At 41.8% G+C, this 21,597-nt stretch overlaps 1 protein-coding gene across 2 annotated transcripts in view; it reads left to right on the top strand.

Moving 5' to 3' along the window:
• The window catches only part of ELL2 (elongation factor for RNA polymerase II 2), a 79,750-nt gene that overhangs the window by 27,821 nt on the left and 30,332 nt on the right, over positions 1 to 21,597 (top strand). The window contains exons 2-3 of one of the 2 annotated variants that reach the window (XM_073624534.1): positions 7,999 to 8,046; positions 20,880 to 21,001. In XM_073624534.1, coding sequence (XP_073480635.1) covers positions 7,999 to 8,046; positions 20,880 to 21,001 — 170 coding nt within the window. The remainder of the gene's footprint in view (positions 1 to 7,998; positions 8,047 to 20,879; positions 21,002 to 21,597) is intronic. The other variant, XM_073624535.1, reaches the window with a different exon arrangement.

Below are 21,597 nucleotides of genomic sequence, written 5' to 3'. Positions count from 1 at the left end.
TTGCTGACATAACTGGACTCAGGACAGGTAAGTGTCCTATTAAAAGCCAACAGCTGCAGTATGTGTAGCTGTGGCTTTTAATTTTTGCAGTGGTGGATGGACGTCCGCTTTTAAGGCAGCCCAGTCAGTGTGGTTTTTATTCAACCTGGGGGAAAAAAAAAAAACTTGACTCCATTCCCCCAACAATGTGGATGAGGGGAAACGTCCCCAACTTCCAAATACACTGTACGCCACTGCCAGAGTGCCAGCTATAGCCAGCAAGTTGAATGAAATAAAGGCAGATCCCTGCATTACCCCAAATAATGTATATCTCCCACTGACCTATCGTATTCTGACAACAAAGCCCCCCCCACCCCATCAGAATACACTGATCATTGCTGCTGCTATTGGCTGAAAGCATTGATCAAATGCTGGTTTTCCAGCATGACCTTTTTGGGTGGCTCCTGTTGAATAGTCAGTCGTACACACGGCCCAGTACCTGCTGGAACATGTCCACTTATTTACTCCATGTAATCAATAGTGTTATAAATTCTCTAATGTGCTGTGTGTAGATCTGTAGTAAAGTAAGATTTCTAAACATACTTGTTAATATTTCAGCATTCTCTTTAACTAAACTCAACCACTTTGAAGTTTTAGAAGTATCCCTTGAGACCATTTACCTAGAAATATCTGGCGGGGTACATTTTTTTCTTTTTTTTTTTTTTTTTTTTTTTTTTTTTTTTTTCTTTTTTGTAAGATAAGCATGTGGGACATGTCTGTTAGCTTGACATTGAACAGCTGGCCATAGTCTGAAGATGCTAGTGGGAATCTTCAAACAATCTTGTGTCATTTTTGTTCATTTTTTCACACTAATGCTTGGCGGTTGCTGCAACGTGGAAAAGTACATGTTGCAAATTCCCCAACACCACCATAGTATGACTGGACCCTAAAGGGTGGGCAGCTGGCTCTTGTATACAATGATTTTAAAAAGCAGAACTTACTCATATAGTACAACGGCTGAGTATCTAAACATCTGTTCTGTTCACTGTCTAATCAGCACTGTGGTTTGAGCTCTTGAATTATTGCACTTTCCAGTCCTTTTTTTTTTTTTCTCAGCACTAGAAGTATAGGTAAAGGTGCTTGTGATGAGGGATGTGGCCATGACTCGGCATGGCAGGGGGCATGCTTCCACAAATTCCACAAAGCCCCCATTCACAATATCATGTTCTTGGGCAGGTAGAGGATTGATTGGGTTTTCTTTTGTTTTTTGTGTATTTTGGCCCTAATAGTAAGATGTTTTTAAATCTAAGCACCTGGAAAACATGCATAAGCATGCATTTTTCAAGAGCTGCCATCAAAGAGCCCCAAAGAAGCTCATAGTCCATACAGGGAATTCCATTTATGTCAGTTGTGATGCAGCGACTGCAGACACAGCTGCTGCTCCCAATTTGACAGATGTGTGCATGCACGGCTTCATACACGGATAATTCTGTTCCTGTAATCTGTGTCCCAATTGACCTGAATGGGACTGCCTGCATGGGGTTGTATGGAACACCTATGCAAACTCTGCCCTCGCATGGATGTACACTGTAGTAGACTCGTGTGAACAAGACCCAAAGTTTCCACAAGTGGAACTTCGCTCTCCCAATTAACATTGATTACTTTTAATCCCCATCTTGCTAGCATTAGTAAATAGATAGGATGGTATATCATATTTACTTGTGTTAAACTTTTTTTTTCCCCATTACTTCCTGGTTTCCAGGCCTTGGCAAAATGTCATAAATCCCAGGAGTCTTCAGGAGGGGTTTTCTCAGCTAAGCACACCCTCCTGCCTGCACACCTAAGATTAGGGCTGATGGATTCCATGCTACATGAATCATATGTGCCCTTACTCAAGATGACCGCAGCCAGAAATGCTAGCCCGGGGGGTTCAAAGGGATTTCTCAACAAAATAAAGCATGGAGGGATGGATGGGTGAATGTTGCTCTTAATATTAAAAATGAATTTTAAATAGAGGTTTTTTTTAGGTTTGTGGTGTTCAGATGCAGTGAAGATCCACTTTAAATTTTTTGGGATTTAGATGAACTTTGAGGCATCCTCATGTAAAAATCCATTAGAAATATTAACATGATGGTACAGGACTGTAAAGAGTTTGTAAACGGTCTCACCAAGGTAAATAAAATTAGTAGACATGTGAACAAGTCCCCCTGCTTGACTGTGCTGTGAGGTCTTTCGCAATATGATCACCTGAAGAAATTTACTGTAGGCTAAAGACAAGGTAGCGTTACCACTCCAATGTACAAGCCTGTTTTATTTGGCTGCTGACCTGCTGTTGGGAGATGTCTTATCAGAGTGGTTCACTTAGCCTCTGTTTTTACTGGTTAAATGTTCTGCCCTGTCCTACAACTTGCTTATGTATTGTCTGCCAGTCCTTTGCAGGAGTTCAGTATCCTCCCTGAAGTATTCATTTGTAATTTTAAAGGATTTGGCAGATACTGAAATGTGCCATTGTTCCAGAGAGCAGGAAGACCAGATTCTCAGATTGTTCCCTGATCTGTGTTTATGGCCTCCAAGAGGAAGTGACAGCTTTAGTATTCCTAGCTTCTTGCACAAGCTTTAGTAAAGTGTAATGCTGCAGTGTGTGTGTGTGTGTGTGTGTGTCACTGGCCACTTTATTAGGTACCCCTTGTTTGTACAGGGTTGGACCCCCTTTTGCCTTCAGAACTGCCTTAATTCTTCGTGGCATAGATTCAACAAGGTGTTGGAAACATTCCTCAGATTTTGGTCCATATTGACATAATAGCATTACGCAGTTGCTGCAGATTTGTTGGCTGCACATCCATGATGTGAATCTCCCCCCACATCCCAAAGGTGCTCTATTGGATTGAGATCTGGTGACTGGAGGCCATTGGAGTACAGTGATGTCATATTCAAGAAATCAGTGGTGAGATGATTTGAGCTTTGTGTCATGGTGTATTATCCTGCTGGAAGTAGCCATCAGAAGATGGCTACACTGTAGTCATAAAGGGGAGGACATGGTCAGCAACAATACTCAGGTAGGCAGTGGTGTTTAATTGATGCTCAATTGGTACTAAGGGACTAAATGTGTACCAAGAAAATATCCCCCACGTTACACCATCACCAGCCTGTATCATTGATACAGAACAGGATGGATCCATGCTTCTCATGTTAATGCCAAATTCTGACCCTACCATCTGAATGTCGCATCTGAAATCGAGACTCATCAGACCAGGCAACATTTTTCCAATCTTCTATTGTCCAATATTGGTGAGCCTGTGTGAATTGTAGCCTTTCCCGTTAGCTGACAGGAGTGGCATCCAGTGTGGTCTTTTGTTGCTTTCAAGGGTCAATGTTGTGCATTCAAAGATGGTATTCTGCATACCTTGGTTGTAACCAAGTTCTCCGACATCAGCAAGGCATTTTCATCCACACAACTGCTGCTCACTGGATATTTTCTCTTTTTTGGACCATTCTCTGTAAACCCTAGAGATGTGTGTGTAAATCCAAGAAGATCAGTTTTTTAAATGCTCAGACCAGCCTATCTGGCACCAATGACCATGCCACGTCAAAACCACTTAAAACCCCTTTCTTCCCCATTCTGATGCTCGGTTTGAACTTCAGCAAGTTGTCTTCAGCATGTCTAGATGCCTAAATGCATTGAGTTGCTGCCATGGGATTGGCTAATTAGCCATTTGTGTTTAATAAGCAATTGAACAATTGTACCTAATAAAGTAGCGTGTATGTGCTTTGCAAATAACTCTTTAGAAATGGTAACTCGGCAAAATGAAGATGGATGTCCTGGTCCTTTTTTTTTTTTTTTTTTTTTTTTTTCCCAGGTGGATGTCGTGCATTGAGAGTGAGGGTCCAGACTTGAGTTAGATTTAACCTTGTGATTTTACTGAATTCTCAGTACTGACTAATTATGCCCCTTAAAGTGGAGGTTCGCAGCTGCTGACTTTTAATATATGACACTTACCTGTCCAGGGCGCCCACAATGTCAGCAGCCGAAGCCGATACGTCCTTCGGCTCTCGGCTGCTGCAAAATCCTTGGTAAGGGAATAACGAAATGAAGCCATGCGACTTCACTTCTTGGTTCCCTACTGCGCATGCGCGAGTCACGCTGCGCGTCCTCTCAGGTCCCTGCTGTGTTCTGGGACCTGTGTGTCTCCCAGAATACAGTGGGGGAATACGGGGTAGGCGCCGGAAGTGGCATAGATCACCATAAGCGCCGCTGTGATCTATGCCAGGAAGTGGGAGCAAATACCTGTATTAGACAGGTATCTGCTCCCTCCTCCCCCCTGAAAGGTGCCAAATGTGACACCGGAGGGGGGGAGGAATTCAAAAAGTTCCATTTTTGGGTGGAACGCCACTTTAAATCACTAGCAGTCAATCACTTAGAGTAGTAATTGATCGATAGAACAAATTACCTCCTATTGTTTAAACCCTGGGTGCTCAAACTGTGGCCCTCCAGCTGTTGGGGAACTAGAAGTCCTAAGGCATTGCATGGCTAACAGTTACAAGCATGACTCCCAAAGGCTGAGGCATGATGGGCTTGTAGTTCTGCTACAGCTGGTGGGCCATAGGTTGAGCACCCATGGTAAACTATACATGCAATATGTAATGGTGTGTGGGGGTGGTCCCCCCCCCCCTCCCCCTCCCCACATGTGTGGAGTTGATTGCCAATATGTGCTGTATGTGTAGGTCACACAATAGGGAGACATTTATTGCACCAGTTTAATGACTGATCAGCAACTGTATTAGCCTGATTGAGCCAATCTTTTCTATGGATAATTATTTACAGTTGTCTACATCTGTATTTAGCAAATGGCAAGGGTTTAAAAATGTCTTTCCCCAAAAAACTGCTGCTGCAGTTGTCCTATTGATGATTATACTTTTCTACTGTCAGAAAAATTAAAAATTGTGCTCATACTTGGATTTCTCAAACTTTGGAAAGTTGTTGCAGACAGCAGCTCTCAGGCTGATCATTAGACCTTTCTATAGGGACATCCAGTTGCAATGCGCCAGTGTGGTGGGTTTCTAATTGGCCCTGTGTCTTTTACATGATACAGTAGTTCACTATGGCTAACAAATAGATAAGCCGTTTACTCGTTTTAAACCATGCTAAAATGGAAATACCTGTTCTCTCTAGTCCTTTTTGATGACCTCCTTTAGGACAAAAAAAATGACATTTTGCTGTTTCATGAAATCTCTGAATGAGTGATCTATGTTGTTGGAGTAGGCCATCTTATCAATTATCTAAAATACAGAAGATTGGTGGGGGTTGTAATGTGGTGTTGTTGTTAATAATATTATTATAATACAGGATTTATATAGCGCCAACAGTTTATGTAGCGCTTTACAACTTGAGGGTAGACAGTACAAATACAATACAATTTGATACAGTAGGAATCAGAGGACCCTGCTCCTTAGAGATTACAATCTAAGAGGGAAGGTCAAGAGATACAAGAGGTAATAACTGTGGGTGATGTGCTGATTGAGAAGATAAATGTACAGTTGTTAGGTGGGGGCCAGATAGGCTTCTCTGAAGAGATGAGTTTTCAGGGATCGTCTGAAAGTGTATAAAGTAGGAGAAAATCGGATGGATTGGGGTAGAGCATTCCAGAGGATGGGAGAGGCTCTGGAGAAGTCCTGAAGGCGAGCATGGGATGAGGTGACAAGGGAGTTTGAGAGCTGGAGTTCTTGGGAGGAGCGAAAAGAACTATTAGGTTGGTATTTTGAGACTAGGTTAGAGATGTAGCTGGGGGCCAGGTTGTGGATGGCTTTGTAAATTATAGTTAGTATCTTGAATTTAATTCGGTGACTGAGTGGCAGCCAATGGAGGGTTTGGCAGAGGGGTGTAGCAGACGTTGAGCGGTTTGTAAGGTGGATGAGCCTGGCTATATACTTTCAAGAAGTTCACTGACCACCTTTTTAGGGTCCATGCATATCAGGCGGCTGAAAAAAATGCCAGAACCTTCTGCAGAAAAAGCGGTTTTTAAAATCGCTTGTATTGCACAAGAGTGTATGTGAGTTTATGGGCATTTTTGCTTTTTCCAAAACCTTCTCCTTTGCTTATTTTTCACTGTAATCAAGGTTTTTGTTTTTTTTTTTTTTTTTTTTTTTTTTTTTCTGACAGCTCCTTTTTCAAAAATGCACTTAAGTGTTTTTTTTTTTTTTTGCCGGAAAATACTCCCCTGCAGATATGCAAGGACAAATACTCTAACATAGAGTTGCTTCTAAAGCCTGAAGGAAAACGCCCCCAAAAGCCTGTATAAGCAGCATTTTTATTTATTTTTTTGCCCAGAGTGCATGGGGCCTTTGTGAAACTTAACATTCTCAGTGAGGCAGCTCCTCATAATGTTCGATCTATTGATCGACTTCAATACTTCGTTCGCTCACTGCCATTGGCTATAGCTGCTGTCAGTGATCATTGTATTCTGATGCCTGGAAGACCTTTCCTGCTGTCATGATACAATGGCACAGCGGGAGGAATTCCCCATCAACGCGGACTGTATTGGAGAGGGATCAAGATATATATTTTATATAATTTTTTTTTTTTTTTTTCTCCCACCTGTGCATAATGCATGGTCTGCGCCCCCCACCCCCCCCCCCCCCCCCCACTTTTCCACTGATCTTGTCTTTATTATTTGGTGACTATTTTGCAGCGTATTTGTATGCATCCTTCTTAATCTAATTTTTTTTTTTTTTTTTTTTTTTTTTTTTTTTGGACTTCGGTTTCTTTACTGAAAATGTATATGTGCACAATGCCTCACTGTGTTATGGTGACAGTTGTTCTATTGTCTTGCCCCACTTTTTGACTGATGCCCAGATTAGAGTGCGTTAGTGCAGCACACAATATATGCAGCCAGTGGGCACAGTAGAAAACCATAAATTGCTTGTGAGTCAAACAGTGTGCATGAGGTCTTAACACCCCCTTCCGTACACACGATCAGAAAATCGTACAAAAAAAAAAAAAACAGCTTTCGAAGAAATCGGACGATAACCGGATCGTTGGTACAGAGCTTTCAAGAGCCGATCATGACGGTTTGGCCGATCTGACAATCGCAAAATTTTTAATCCAATTAATCCGTGCAGTTGTCGTTTGAAAATGCAATACAAATACATTACTACACATTACATTGCGTCTGAAATCTTTCTTTTTTTTTTTTTTTTTTTTTCTGTCCAAGAATTTGTGTGACTTTAGTAAACTCTTCAGGTTTGATCTGAGATTGGCATTCCAAAAAAAAAAATGGACGATCATTCATCCGATAATCTCATCGTGTGTACCAGGCAATAGACTTTTTTTTTTTTTTTTTTGTGTGATTCATGATGGGCTTTTTACAAAAAAAAGTTCAAATCAATTGTTTAAACTGAGAAAATATACAGTTTTAGGAAGAATAGAATGACAGCAGCTTCCAGCTCTTGTTGGTACTACTTAGTTTGCCAGCTTTTTGTTGCCCTGCCCTAACTCCATTACCTTATTTGTTTCTTTAAAATGCTGCATTTCTCTACATTGTCTATTGTTAACCACTTCCAGCCGTACGCAGGTGGGCTTTAACACTGCCGGCAGTAAAAGCCTCTTGAAGGGGGTGGGAAGGGAATAAAATATGGGCTTTAGATTTGCAAATCCTTGCTGGGGTTTTTTTTTTTTTTGGGGGGGTTGTATGTGGGTAAATTTTGATGTGGAACTCAGGAGTCAGTCTCATACAGTTTCCAAGGACTAGGAGTTTCCTGCTGTAATTTTTTTGGATGGATTATTTTTTAGCACCAGCTGGATGCTGAAGGGCTGAAGTTATCCACTGGTATCTTTGTGTCACATTGGGGTACCAAAGATTTAGTCCTCTGCTTAAATGGTAGTTGGCTTTACTCCTGCTGCAGCATTCTTCGTAAAGTAAAACGAGATGTAAGAGGGAATGGTTTTGGGTAGACTAATATAGTTGACCATAATGACAGTAGGCGTGTCTAATTTAGGTTTTTTTTTTTCTGTCTGTTTTGTAGAATTCAGTACCTGCACGACCATCCATTCAATTTCAGGGACTCCAAGGAGTAAGTATTGATCCTTTTTTGCCTTTTGTGTAGAAGCATTTTCATTAAAGAAAGCAGTTTACCATTGGTAATCCTAAATATCAGCTTTGCATACCAGTCATGAGTTTATTAAATTCCAGAACAGATTTCCCTAGTTTTTTAAAGACCAGTATCATGCACTAGACCATTTATGAATACCATCTGTGTCTAATCAGTCTCACTTTAAGGTTCACAGTGAGGGTCGGTTCACACATGGGCAACACGACTTTAGCGCGACTTTGTACCGCGACTTCAACGCGGCTTCAGCGCGACTTTAGCGCGACTTCAGCGCGACTTCGGCAAATTACGAGGCGACTTGAAGTCGCCTCCATGACAGGCGACTTTGCCTGTGGCCAATCACCTCTCTGGGAGGGAGGGGGGGAGGGAGGGGTTTTCTCTGCAAAGTCGCTTGACTTTACAGAGAGATCCGACTTGCAGGCGACTTACATTGAGTTGAATGGGTACAAGTCGCCTACAAGTCGGATAGAAGTAGTACAGGAACCTTTTCTGAAGTCGGAGCGACTTCAGTAGTGTCAATTAAGACGCTCCCATTGCCTACCATGTTAATCTAAATACAAAGCGACTTGGGGCGACTTGGGGCGACTTGAGGGCGTACAAGTCGGATCCCAAGTCGCCCCAGTGTGAACCGACCCTTAACCTAGTTGCCTGTAGAATGGTGTCTAATGTGCAAAAGTGATTGGGTGGGCCAGAATTTAGTTTCCTTAAAGCAGTCTAGTCAAAATTTATCAAAGCTTAAAGTGATGCTCTTCTTCTCTTTTTTTTTTTTTTTTTTTTTTTTTTTTTTTTTATAAACCTGTTCTACTTACCTGCTCTGTGCAGTGGTTTTGCACAGTGGCCCGGATCCTCTTGGGTGCCACGTCAGCTCCTCCCCGGATTTCTCCTGGCTCCTCACTCCTGTCGCCCTCACAGCAAGCAGCTTGCTATGGGGCATCCAAGCTCAACTGCTCCTGTGTGTCCATTCACACACTGAGCTGAGGTTTGGCTCCGCCTCCTGATTGGCTCACTGCCTGTGATTGACAGCAGCAGGAGCCATCAGGAGTGTGAGACGCTGAAGAGGCAAGGCACTCATGGACATGGCTGGGGGTGCTGCTGCACACAGAAATTTTTTTTACCTTCATGCATGGAATGCATGAAGATAAAAAGCCATGTGCTTTTTACAACCACTTAAAGTGGTTGTAAACCCTTACAGACCACTTTTACCTACAGGTAAGCCTAGATTAAGGCTTACCTGTAGGTGCAAGAAATATCTCCTAAACCTACACGGTTTAGGATATATTTGCAAAAGACAGGTACCGATGTCTACGGCAGGCGCACTGAGTGTGCCGTTTCTAGTGGCGATTGTGCCATTAGTGGCGGCTCCCGCGCGCATGCGCAGAAGTGATGTCATGGCCCCCCTCCCCCATCTCAAGCTCTATACTAACTAGCATGTGAATGAAAGATGTGTAGACTTGCCTAATCTAAAGACACACCAGTCCGGTCATGTGATCTCCCCAGCGGCCGTCTTCAGGGGAGAGGAGAGCAATGAGAATGGCTGCAGTGCCGTCGCCAACTGACTAAGACATTTGTCCGCTGTCCCCCCTCTCCCCTGCAGCTGGTGCTAGATGATCAAATGACTGGAACCGAGCGCCCTAGATTAGGTAAGTCTACACATCTTTACTTTACAGGTTAGTTTGTGTAGGACTTAGAATGGGGGTGGGAGCAGGTTAAAGCTTAGATACATTTTAGACCAGACTTCAACTTTAATAATTTGAAAGGAGGTTCTGGTAACCTGCGTAAAGAAAAATGTAGATGCTTCTCAGACCACTGTGGTCCAGTCATATGGTCTCCCCTGTGTCTGCCAGCTACAGGGGGAGGAGCGAGCACTCAATGACTTTGTAATGCCTGAGCAGTGATGTCACTCATAGGCTTGCTTTGGCCCATCTTTTGGCGTTCCCTCCTCTCCCTTGCAGCAGGAACTGCCTAAAACAGGGGAGCCAATCACATGACCGGAGAAGAGCAACATGAAAACTGGTGCATATACATGTTTTTCTTCCACAGGGTAGTTAGTATAGGTGTTAGGAGATACAGAGAGCATATTTAAACATGGTTAGTACAAGACTAATTCCTGTCCTGCATACCTGTTCCAAATACACGGATATTTCATAACGTTCTGAGAAGTACTCAAAACAACCACTTAAGATTGGCCTCTACATCCCAATACTCATTAGAATGTCAGGTCCTGCATGGGTTTCTGACTTTTTTTTGCCACCCTAAATTATCTGATATCCAATCCATACAGCTGAAGTACATATGAGAGCTGTTTTACATGCCAAAGGATTTGTATTTCTGTACATCATTTACACAGCTCTGCTGCACAGTAATTTTGGGCAGTGAAAGGACCTGATCTAGCTATGCTGCAGTTTCACTCTCACTTACAGGCCTCCTCCCTACCACCACTCTGACTAGACCGTGAAAGGAGAAGCAGCAGACTGATGGGCACATCTGTCATTCTGCACTCTCCTATCGGCAAGCTCCTTGCACTATAGCAGTGAATTTTTATGCTGCTACTCCCTCCCCCTCTTTAGGCTCTGCTGTAGACTGCCAGAGGCCGATAGTCAAATTCAGAAACTTGTACTGCTTGCATTCAACTTTACATCTCTTGTTAACTAAATGTTTTTTATGGGAGGAAGGGGGGGAGTGAAAAGTACCAACTATTTGTAAGGGCTCACATACACAAATGGAGCATTAGGGGAGAATATAAGTAAGAAGGGTAGGTGTTCAAGCAAACCTGTCATTTGCCCTATTTGGGCAAAGTGGCAGATTCTGTTCAACAGAAAAGATCCACCAAAAATTATCTTTATGTCTTAGTGTGTACCTTCACTACTCTTTCTAATATTGAAAGGGGTTTGTTTTTGCTATACATACTTAAAAGTTCAGACTTCTGTAAATGCATTGTGGCCATTAAGTTAGGTGACATTAGGTAATTTCCATAACGAAAGGCTACAAACTGGCTAAGTGCTTTTGATGAACATACATTCTAGTAAATCAATAGTGTATATAATTAGACATGTCAGTGTTATTCTTTTTTCAGTGGTATGATTCATTGCTGAAATCTTTAACCATTATTTGCAGATCTTGAAATTGGGCTTTTTGCCAGTTTTTGCATTGCCTGCATGTAGTGAATATTGGGCTTTGTGTCAGTATTTTAACCACAGAGTTGTGTTGACCTATGGAAGTCAATTCAAATGTTTAAAACTGAACTCCAGGTGTTCGTTTCATTGCATAGTTACAATAGTCCAACTTGTAACAATGCATATTTAATGCCTAAGGGACCGTTGTGGAAGGTGACCGTCCCCGTAGTGGTCACTGCTACTACAGTGATCTCTGCAGATTTCAGGGTTCTCTGTGGCTTTTCTGCTCTTGCTTGGCATTGACGCCATTCACAGAATGTGTCTGTTTAATGAATACAAAGCATTCTCTGATTGGACAAGGTGGAGATCTTGATGTCATTGACCCGCGTCTCCACCTCATTAAATCAGAAAACGCCGTGTTTTCATTTAAAAAAAAAAAAAAAAAAAGGCATTTTGTGAATGGTGATGCCATGCGAGATACTCTTTATGGTCACTATGCAAAAGGGGAGCAATCTAGCACAAGACCCAGAAGATTGGCGAACTCTTTTGTACCAAATATTACAGTGAGTGATCTCTTCCACAGGTGTCCCTCAGGTATGAGCTATGCATACTTGCAAATGGTCCAGCTCAGACCAATCTAAGGCCAACCATCTCGGCCAGTTCACCAGGGGCTTGACTGAGATTCAAACCATGTATGTGCAGGCTGAATGTACCCAAATCAATCCATCAATCAACTTTGGTACAACCAGCCTGTCAGCTTTTTACATGCGATTATTGCTAGAGGCTGTTATAGCTGCCATCGGTAATCGCTATGTTCTCCTGCCCCTGGAAGAACACAATGGGGTTTATTTACTAAAGGCAAATCCACTTTGCACTACAAGTGCACTTGGAGGTGCAGTCGCTGTAGATCTGATGGTACATACAAGGAAAATAAAAAAACAGCCTTTTTGCTTGTACATGATTGGATGATAAAAACAGCAGAACTTCTCCCTCATTTCAGATCTTCCCCTCAGATCTAAAGCGACTGCACTTCCAAGTGTATTCACAGTGCACTTAAAGTAAAAGTTAAAAGTAAATCAACCTCAATGACCCAACAGTCAGTGTTAATGGTGGGGATCTAGTGTGGGTTTTTTTCTTGTGGGTTTTTTTTTTTTTTTTTCCCCTGCAATCCATGGTTGCAGGTAATAAAATTGCTCATTCTATAACTAGCTTAAAGTGGTTGTTATCCTAAAAAAAAAAAAAAAAAAAAAAATTCTGTGCTTGTGCTGTTTAACTTGGCCCCTTTCTATCACCTAAAAAACCTGACTGATCCTGCCTGGCTATACCCTCCTCCTGTAAACTGGGCCCTGACACCGTGGTCACTTTGTACCTTTGTACCTCCGTCATCCGCAGCCTGCTCTGTGTCCCCCCCACCAGGAGATGTAGGTACAGTTCGCCAACCTTTTTTTATGTAACAAAGGGGCACATACCGTTATGTTACAGAGGGGATAGGATGTTTTTATTAACCACCACCTTAACTATGCAATAAAGATGAATACATAGATTTTAACTTTAGGCAGACTGGGAACACCAATGAAATCGAATGACTGGTTATTGCTTATACTACTTACTGAAATTTGCTGGCACGCTTTTTTTTTTTTTTTTCCCAGCGTGTTCTAGTTAAACAGCCTTTTTTTTATCCCTGATATTGTTATTTTAAAGATCCACGCTTGTACTGATAAAATTGCAGGTAAAAATCTATATGATTATATCTATATCATTGCATGCAGCGAGAGAACATATTGGGAGAGCTTGTGATTGGCCAGGTTCGGTTTTTAGTTAAGTCTTTATACCAAAAGAGTAACTTCACATGCGCCTCTTAGAAAATGAAGAATAGCAGATGTGTTTGTATCATTTGGGTTATGATGAATTCTGGATCCTAATGTGCATATCTAGCTTTAAACCGCGTGTATGTTGCCTGTCAATTCTGAAGGAACAGATGACACTGACTCTGGTTTATTTTGTGGAAAATAATGGGCTGTCTAAGCTACCCTATTAAAATGTATTCTGCCACATAAACTAGCAGTGAATAATGTTTCTTGCTACTAAGAAATGGTGGGGTTGTGAAATATGGCCTGTACTTAGAGATGGTACCCTAGGCCCATTTCTACAATGATACTGGTGTACAGGCTCCATCCCTTTTGTAACCACTCACATTATTTGTTGTCTTGCAAGTTAAATGGAAGATCTGATTTCTGATCTAGCTTCTATATTGAGGCCTATCCCTTTCGAGCAGTGTCTCTTGAAGGCTGCAGTAAAGCAATAAGCCTATGAAAACACTTTTTACTTGGATTAGATTTGTCATTTTGGTACAGAGACAGTGGAAGCAATTAAGTGTTTTTTTTTTTTGTTTTTTTTTTTTTTTTTGTGTTTTTTTTAGACTTAAGGCATTTGAGAATATTTGCTCTATCAGATCAGAGAACTTTCTTTGTAGACCCCTCTGACTGCTACTATGGTCTGTACTGTGCGCCAAGTTTGGCTGTCAGATATTAGGCAAAGTTTTAAAATATTCCTCAAAGCCACAAAGTAGGACCTCACAGCATCAGAGGTGAATAGGCACTCACAAGTCCAAACAGCCAGATGCTAAGAGTCTTGGATACTTCTCAGGCGTTAGTTTGTACAAACACTTGAAGAAAAATTAAAGCACAAAAGAAAAGTTCAATAGCACATAACCTTTTCCATAAAAACTAGAATTATAAAAGCTGGCTCAACTTACAAAAGACGCTGTTTCTCAGGCCAAGCCAACAGTGTGTGACGTCAGCATTCTAAACTCTGCCCAAAGTGTTTTGTCCAATGGGATGTCCTCAGCTTGTGCAGAGTTGTAAGAGGGGGCCTATTGGGTCCTCCAACTACAGGCTGTCTGCATAGAGCTACAGGAGGGGACAGCTACAAGAAAAGCCACTCTGCGTAAGGAGCGTGAGTGACCGGTCTTTATTACAGGAAACTCCTGAACAGAGGAACTGTCACAGTGGGTTTTGTACACTGATCTGGAAAAGGACACAATGCGTTTTTATATGCATTGACGTTTCTAAACACTTCTAAATGCATGTAATGATTTTTTTAGGGAGCCAGTCACCTTTTTGTATTTAGGTGCAGTCAATTTAGCTTGGTTTAGAGAAATTGGAATTGTGCATCCAGGATGTGATGACAAGCAATGTGACTTGACACATGTAAACGTGCCTAAGCCTGATTTAAACCTGGAACAGCTAAACAAAGGAAGATGATCTGTGATACGCAAGTTTGGCTTTTCTTGATGTAAGACATTTGATATGGAAAGTATAAATGCAGAAGTGCCCTTGTGAATGAGGCCTAAGAATACACATGTATCTCGTATTTGGACAATGCTGGTTTATCCTGGAGGTTCAGATTTACAGTGGTTGTAAGGGCAATTTTTTTAAAATTTAAAGTGCTTATTATACCTACCTGCTTTGTGCGGCAATATTGACAGAGTGGTCCCCCGCCGGCACTCTGCTTGTTCCGGCAGGTGTCCCCATAGCAAGCCATGTGCTATGGAGGCAGCCATGTGAGTAGATGCATACAGCACAGCTTGGCCCTGTCCCCCTCTCCCTCTTCATAGGATTTGACTGACAGCAGCAGGAGCCAATGGCTCCTGCTGCTCTGGGTCTCTTGAGAGACAAATGGGACTGCACTGGATTGAAAGAGGAGCCAGATAAGTGTTTTTGGGGGGAGAGCGGATGGGGTTTAGGGTGTTTCGCTGGTGGTGTGTAGTTGTGTTTTTTTTTTTTTTTTGTTTGTTTTTTTTTTTTTAACCTTTAATGCAAGAAATCCATTAAGTGGTTATAACCCCTAAAGTAACTGGCCTCAATTGCTACACAGATGAAACTAATCCACCTACATAAGTTGTACCTGTTTATCTGTCTTCTCTTCTCTACAGCCATTAAAAGTGCAAAAATTTACACAGCTTGTCTGATCTTCCAGAAATTTGAGGCTGTTCATCACAGGCTGTTTGCTGGCTCTCCCTTCCCTGTCACCTTTGTTTCTGTTGGTGTCAGGAAAACTTGTCAGAAGTACTCCTGCAGATGGTTAACAGACAGAAATGGCACTTGGTGCTCTGGATTGAGACAAGTACTCACTATAGAGGGATATGCTTTGTTCATATTCCACATCCTGAGGTTTACAACCACTTTAAGGTAAAATTATATGGACTTTAGAGTCACTCTAGAGTGTAGTTCCTTTCCTTCCTTTTTTTTGCCTATTGCATTCAGTTACAAGTGCTTAAAAATGGCCAGAGAAAGCAAAAATTAAAGCGGATCTGTAAATGTGCTTTTTTTACCTGTGCCGTCCCGGACAAGCACCCACTGATTCTGGTTAATGGCCCAGCATTGATCTTGTGCTCAGTCTGTGCCCATGTGATGTGCATGTGCTGATGATGACCCCGGAAATTCCTGCAGACTCCCTCAGTGCAAACATAAGCACATAAGAGAATCCAGGCTGGAACAGTATGTCTTTCAGCAGAAAAGAACTTGGTGACCCTTGCTTGTCCCCTTACCCTCACACACTTGTCCTTTCTATACAACAAATAGGAATAGTAAACAGCTCCTCCAGTATAGACTGTATCTCGGACAAACACTCAGTGCTGCTTATTCCTAAAGTCCTTGAGTTTGTTTGGAAAGGGCTGTAAAGGCGATGCAGCTGGTTTGCTGTACACAATTCACAGGTTAAAGTGTGCATTTTATTTTTCCAGCTTCCCTATTGTGGCTTTTGTGATCTATGAAGAATTGCGCTGAGGTCTAGGATGAAGCTCCACTTTCCTTCCACATTTGCCTGACACCTTGCTTTTCTTGGAAAGACTTCTGTGCTGCTTGTGTTTGTGAAAGGCTGATAATCTTTTGTGACTACATTTACCATGATTATCTTCTAAGGCAGTCACAGCAGGTTTTGTCTGGCCTTTGATGCTGCTTTTTACGTATCTCCGTTTGACATTCCTCTAATTAACTGCCCAGTAGCATGTTCCGCCTTATTGTTACAGTATAGGTCCTTTTCTAATTGTTTAGTGGCCCTATTTTCCTTTCTGTGGTATGTTTTCTTTTCCTTCCAGTTATACTGAAGTGAATTGTGTGTGTGTTTTGTAGGCTATAACAGGAATGGGGGATGGAGACTGGCTGCCAGGGTCTTAGCAGGGGGCCAATCTTTTGCATCCACTGAAAATCTTATTAGCAGAAATAATTGGAGCAAATAATGCAAGTTATTTAAAGGGCAACATGATTACCATTTCTTGTATTGCTGCAGTTATCTGTATGTTTTACTTGTTAAAGAGTATTGTGTTTGGAAGGGGAAGTGTCTTCTGTACAGATGTTAACTTGGTAACTTTTACAAAATCATTCTTCTTGCTAGTAAACCTGCCAAGGATTCCATACTCATTTCCCTTCAAGCCATGCCCCCTCCTTGCATCAGTTCCCAAATACTGCCTTTCCAGTGGGAGGGTATAGGAAATTCCCATAAGGGCTTACATGTGCTCAAACATCTACTTTCCTCACGGCACAGAACATAATCTGGCCTTAAAGCAATATTAAATCATCCAACAAACACATACACAGGGGTGGACTGACAACTCATGGGGCCCCCAGGCAATCAGATTATGGGGCCACACAGTATACACAAACACACATGCACGCACACACGCACAGTATACAATCACACAGTATACACAGACATGTTTATATTGGCTGAGAAGGTACTGGAGAGGTGGGGCAGCTATAATCTTGGGATTTTTAGACCAAAAGGATGTTGGTAAGGGACATTTCAGAGACAGATGTAAAAAAACCCCAGATTTTTACATACTGTCCCTGGTTTTACTGAGGCTGGCAACCCTAATGGGGCCCTCGGGCACTGCCCGAGTGGCCGAATGGTCAGTCCGCCCCTGCACATTACACCAAATGGATTACCTCCACCACACATGACAACTTTGGTATGTGTGTACTCCTCTGTTTAGCAGAAGCTGGGCTTAACAACCAGCTTCTGTCAAAAAGGTCATGATGGGAAACCAGTATTTGACCAGCACTTGCAGCCCACAGCTCGAATCTGTGCATTCTGATTTGGGGAGGAGAATCCCCGCTGTCAGAATACAATGGTCCTGCAGGGAAGATTGCTGCATCCACATTGCTTGTGTAGATGTGGGGCTCTGTCAGGTTTTTTTGTTCAACCCGCTGGTGTTTGTGTATATGCCCTGCTTTACCTGCATGAAGGTCATAAAGTCCTAAACCTCGAGCCTTTTTAGAACCATTTTTTTTTTTTTTTTTTTTTTACATTGGGAGAAATGCTTACAAAGCCTAGCGATGAACACTTCCAGCTACATGTTGGGAATGGCAGCATGGTCTGTGTTGAATACCGAGTTGCTGACCTAGAGCCAAGCATTCAGACATTAAAATAAACTCCTGAGTGGCTTTTTTTTTATGTGCTATGCTGTTCCGGTTAATTGCATTAGAGACTCATCTGGTTTTAAAGAACATGAAGTTTAAAGATTTTATGATGGCTCTGGCACTGTAGAGGTCTTGCAGCCTGAGGGCTGTTTGTGCCATCAGATAGTGCTTGGCTATTTTATTGTATAAGCTTTCCAGGATATGTTTGAAACCTAGCCTGACTTAACCCTTCTTGAAGCATGTATATCCCCCATTCTCTCTGGAGAATGTAAGGGGAGTGCTGTAGGCCAGCTACTGTTCTTCTGACAGTATTCATATGAAGGGATCTTAATTTGTGTTTAACCGCTTCCTTCCCTCTGGACGACTATATACGTGCTGTCTTTGAAGAGGAATACCGTTGTTATGGTAGCAGGTAACTACCATAACCCCGGTATATCCTCTTCAAGAGCCGGCGATTCTCTTTCGGATTAAAGGTGGTCTCTGCGGCGGATTCGCCGCAAGATCACTTTTATCGGCGGCGTGAGAGGGGACCCCCTCCCGCCGAGCTCCGGTGCCCTCCGCTGCTTACCGTAGCAGCGGACGCGATCCGGACCTGTCCCTAGCCTGACATGGAGACAAGTGAGGGGAAGATGGCCCCCACCCGTCTCCAAGTCATTGCAGGGCAGAAGCGACGTCAAAACGTCCCTCATAGCTCTTAAAGGGCCATTTTATTTTTTTCAAATGACAATTTTTTTTTTTTTTTAAATTGCATTTTAGTGTAAATATGAGATCTGAGGTCTTTTTGACCCCGGATCTCATACTTAATAGGTCATGCTTTTTTCTATTACAAGGGATGTTTACATTGTAATAGGAATAAAAGTGACACAATTTTTTTTTTTTTTTTTTTTTAAGAACAGTGGAAAAAATAAAAAATGGTAAAATATGAAAAAAAAATTTAAACGCGGCCCGTCCCGCCGAGCTCGCGTACGTGAGTGGCGCCCGCATATGAAAGCGGTGTTCAAACCACACATGTGAGGTATTGCTGCGATCGGTAGAGCGAGAGCAATAATTCTAGTCCTAGATCTCCTCTGTAACTCAAAACATGCAGCCTGTAGAATTTTTTTAAACGTTGCCTATGGAGATTTTAAAGGGTAAAATTTTGTCGCCATTCCACGAGCGGGTGCAATTTTGAAGCATGACATGTTTATCGATTTACTCGGCTTAACATTATCTTTCACAATATAAAAAAATGGGCTAACTTTACTGTTGTCTTACACTTTTTTGAATTAAAAAAAAAAAAAAAAAAAAATTTTTTTTTTTCCCCCCGAAAAAAGTGTGCTTGTAAGACCGCTGCACAAATAGTGTGACAAAGTATTGCAACGACCGCCATTTTATTCTCTAGGGTGTTAGAAAAAAAAGAAATAAAAAGGTGTTTGTCGTGGTTTGTTACCTGTAATGGTAGTTTATATTTTGGAGGTCATTTCCGGTGGTCGGGTATTGAGGAGGGTGATTAATGGATCAAGGGAGATGGTGTTTGACAACAGTCTAGACATATTAAATACTTCCACCCAGAACTGATGCTTAACAGGACATTGCTATCATATGTGGTAGTGTGTACCTTTTTGGCTCCATAGCCACAGACCTGCTGAATAGTTTGGAGCAAATTTGATGTATGGTGGGTGTCTTAGAGGCAGGCAGACTGCCTTTAGTGTGGCAAAGGATTTAAAGGCCTTGATTCTCATTTAGCCTTTTGACATTAAGTCCTGGTTCACATCTATGCGATGTGGGAACCAGTGCGATTCCAGTGCTGGTTCCCGCATCACATGTCACCTGCCGACAGTTCACACTGACATCTACGAACTGCTGTGGGTGTCAATGCAAAGTTAATGACACCCCCATATTAGATCGCAGTGCAGACTGTCAAATGGTGCAGAAATCGGATCGCATAGGTGTGAACATTTTGTATGGCTGAATTTGCATCGTACAGACATTGCATGTAATCTGCACAGCAATGTGGTGCAAATCAAATGCAAGATCTGTGATCGCACAAGTGTGAACACAGCCTAAGAGTGAGCAGGTTTTAATGGTGCTGTGGTGAGTCAGACAAGGTGGGGAGATATAAACTAATATGATGGAAACCAGGAACAGACCCTGGAAAGGAGTTATTGGGAAGATAACATAATACAGAATGCTGCAACACATAAGGAAGGAAAAAATGTATTTTTGCTCCCGTTGTGAACAATGAACTTATATGCACGTCAACTAAAGAGCACTTAACGCCCATCAGCGTGAGCTAAATTAAATGGACATGGTGTGAATCCAGTCTGAAAGCTTTAGCAGCACAAGATTGAAACTTCCAATTCCACAGTAATGGTTTTTAGATAAGAGCTAGTGTGCAGTTGGGTACCATTCCCTCTGGCCTTACAAATGGAGCATACAAACCGGCCACCAGTAGAAGACTAGATTAAGGTCCGAGACTGAAAAACATCCCTCCAACTTCTTACTTTTTTTTTTTTTTTTTTTTTAATTTATTTTTTTTATTTTTAAGTAGTAAAGGGGTTGGGGGTTATAATGCTTGGAAGATATATTTTTGCCATCTGTGTACCATTGAGATTTTCCTTCAGATCATGTCCCATAGGCAAAACCGTAAGTGAGAAAATCCCTGGTTTTCATAATAACTAGTGTATTCCCCCAAAGTCTGACTGAAATGCAGGTTTGAAATCGTGGCGATTTCAGCTGAAATTGCACAATTTCAAACCCGCATTTAGTGTGAACCTGGGCTAAATCATACTTTAAGATGAGTGGAATAATCTGGTTGGTGGTTCTGTAAAATGTCTGTAGAAAACTGCTAGATTTTGTAGTTTGTTTTTTAGGGGATATATAGATGGATTCATTGGTAGTGTTACAGTCCTATCAGATACTTTTGATAGCTGTATCTGTTTAATATCTTTGTTTTACACCGACCATAAGGAACAAATAGTGTGGCTCCCATTTAAAAAAAAAAAAAAAAAAAAAAATTTCCCCCGCTCCTCTTTCTGAAATTACTGGTTGCCTGCCCATCATGCTAATGCATTGGGTTTATTGCTTTGTGTCATTGGACCAGAACAAGTATAGAAATGAGGAATTCTGACTCTCGTGTGTTGCATACGACTCGGTGTTAAACCTAAACGACCACTATTTTCAGAAAAAAGGCCAGTAATGGCAGCCTCCATATTTTCTCTCCTGACAGGTATACTTTAAGAGATGTACTGAACAAATGATTACCTTGCTTTCTCCACTCTTTCAGTGTATCAAGATTCCAAAATCGGATAGCCTCAATGAAATGCACAACTTTAACTTCTATCTGTCAAACGTGGGAAAAGATAACCCCCAAGGCAGCTTTGACTGTATCCAGCAAACCGTATCAAGGTAAGCAGCCTGTTGCATTTATACCTATAAACTAATGGGAATGTATGCGGTTTGGGTTGTAGATGATGCCAGTACACATTACCTGGGCTATTGGCTGGCCAAGCAATGTATTTGCATTGGTACTTGCCTTGATGGATATTTTTATAGTAAAGAAAAAGTCAGATTAAAATGGCTTCTAATTGGTTGCAATAGAATTATTATTCTTATGGGGTCAAAAGACTGTGTTAAAGTGGATTATATATATATATATATACATAATTATAATTATTACCTGGTACAGTAGAGTATGTCAAGTCATCTGTGCCCAGTATTCCCACGAAGAGTTAACCCAGCTCTGAGCAATGTGTGTGTTTTGGTTTTTTTTTTTTTTTTTTTTTTGATAAACTACAGATGTGCTTTTGTCTCCACATCCCCCACTGTGTGACTGACACCTTTTTTATCTCATGAACAAGCATGAGAGCAGTGTGTCTAGGATTCCAGCTTCACATCCCTCCTCCTTTTTTTCTCAAGTCCTCTCAGGATTGGCTGCTCCAAACCTCAGCATGATTGGGTATGCTAAAGTCATGTGGTGCCTTTCCTGAGTTTTGACTGGTTGT

Source organism: Aquarana catesbeiana, linkage group LG01 (genome assembly GCF_042186555.1).
Source record: "Aquarana catesbeiana isolate 2022-GZ linkage group LG01, ASM4218655v1, whole genome shotgun sequence".
In the NCBI taxonomy this organism is placed as follows: domain Eukaryota; kingdom Metazoa; phylum Chordata; class Amphibia; order Anura; family Ranidae; genus Aquarana; species Aquarana catesbeiana.
Note: the sequence above shows the minus strand (reverse complement) of the source record. Positions and strands in the feature narration are given on the sequence as shown.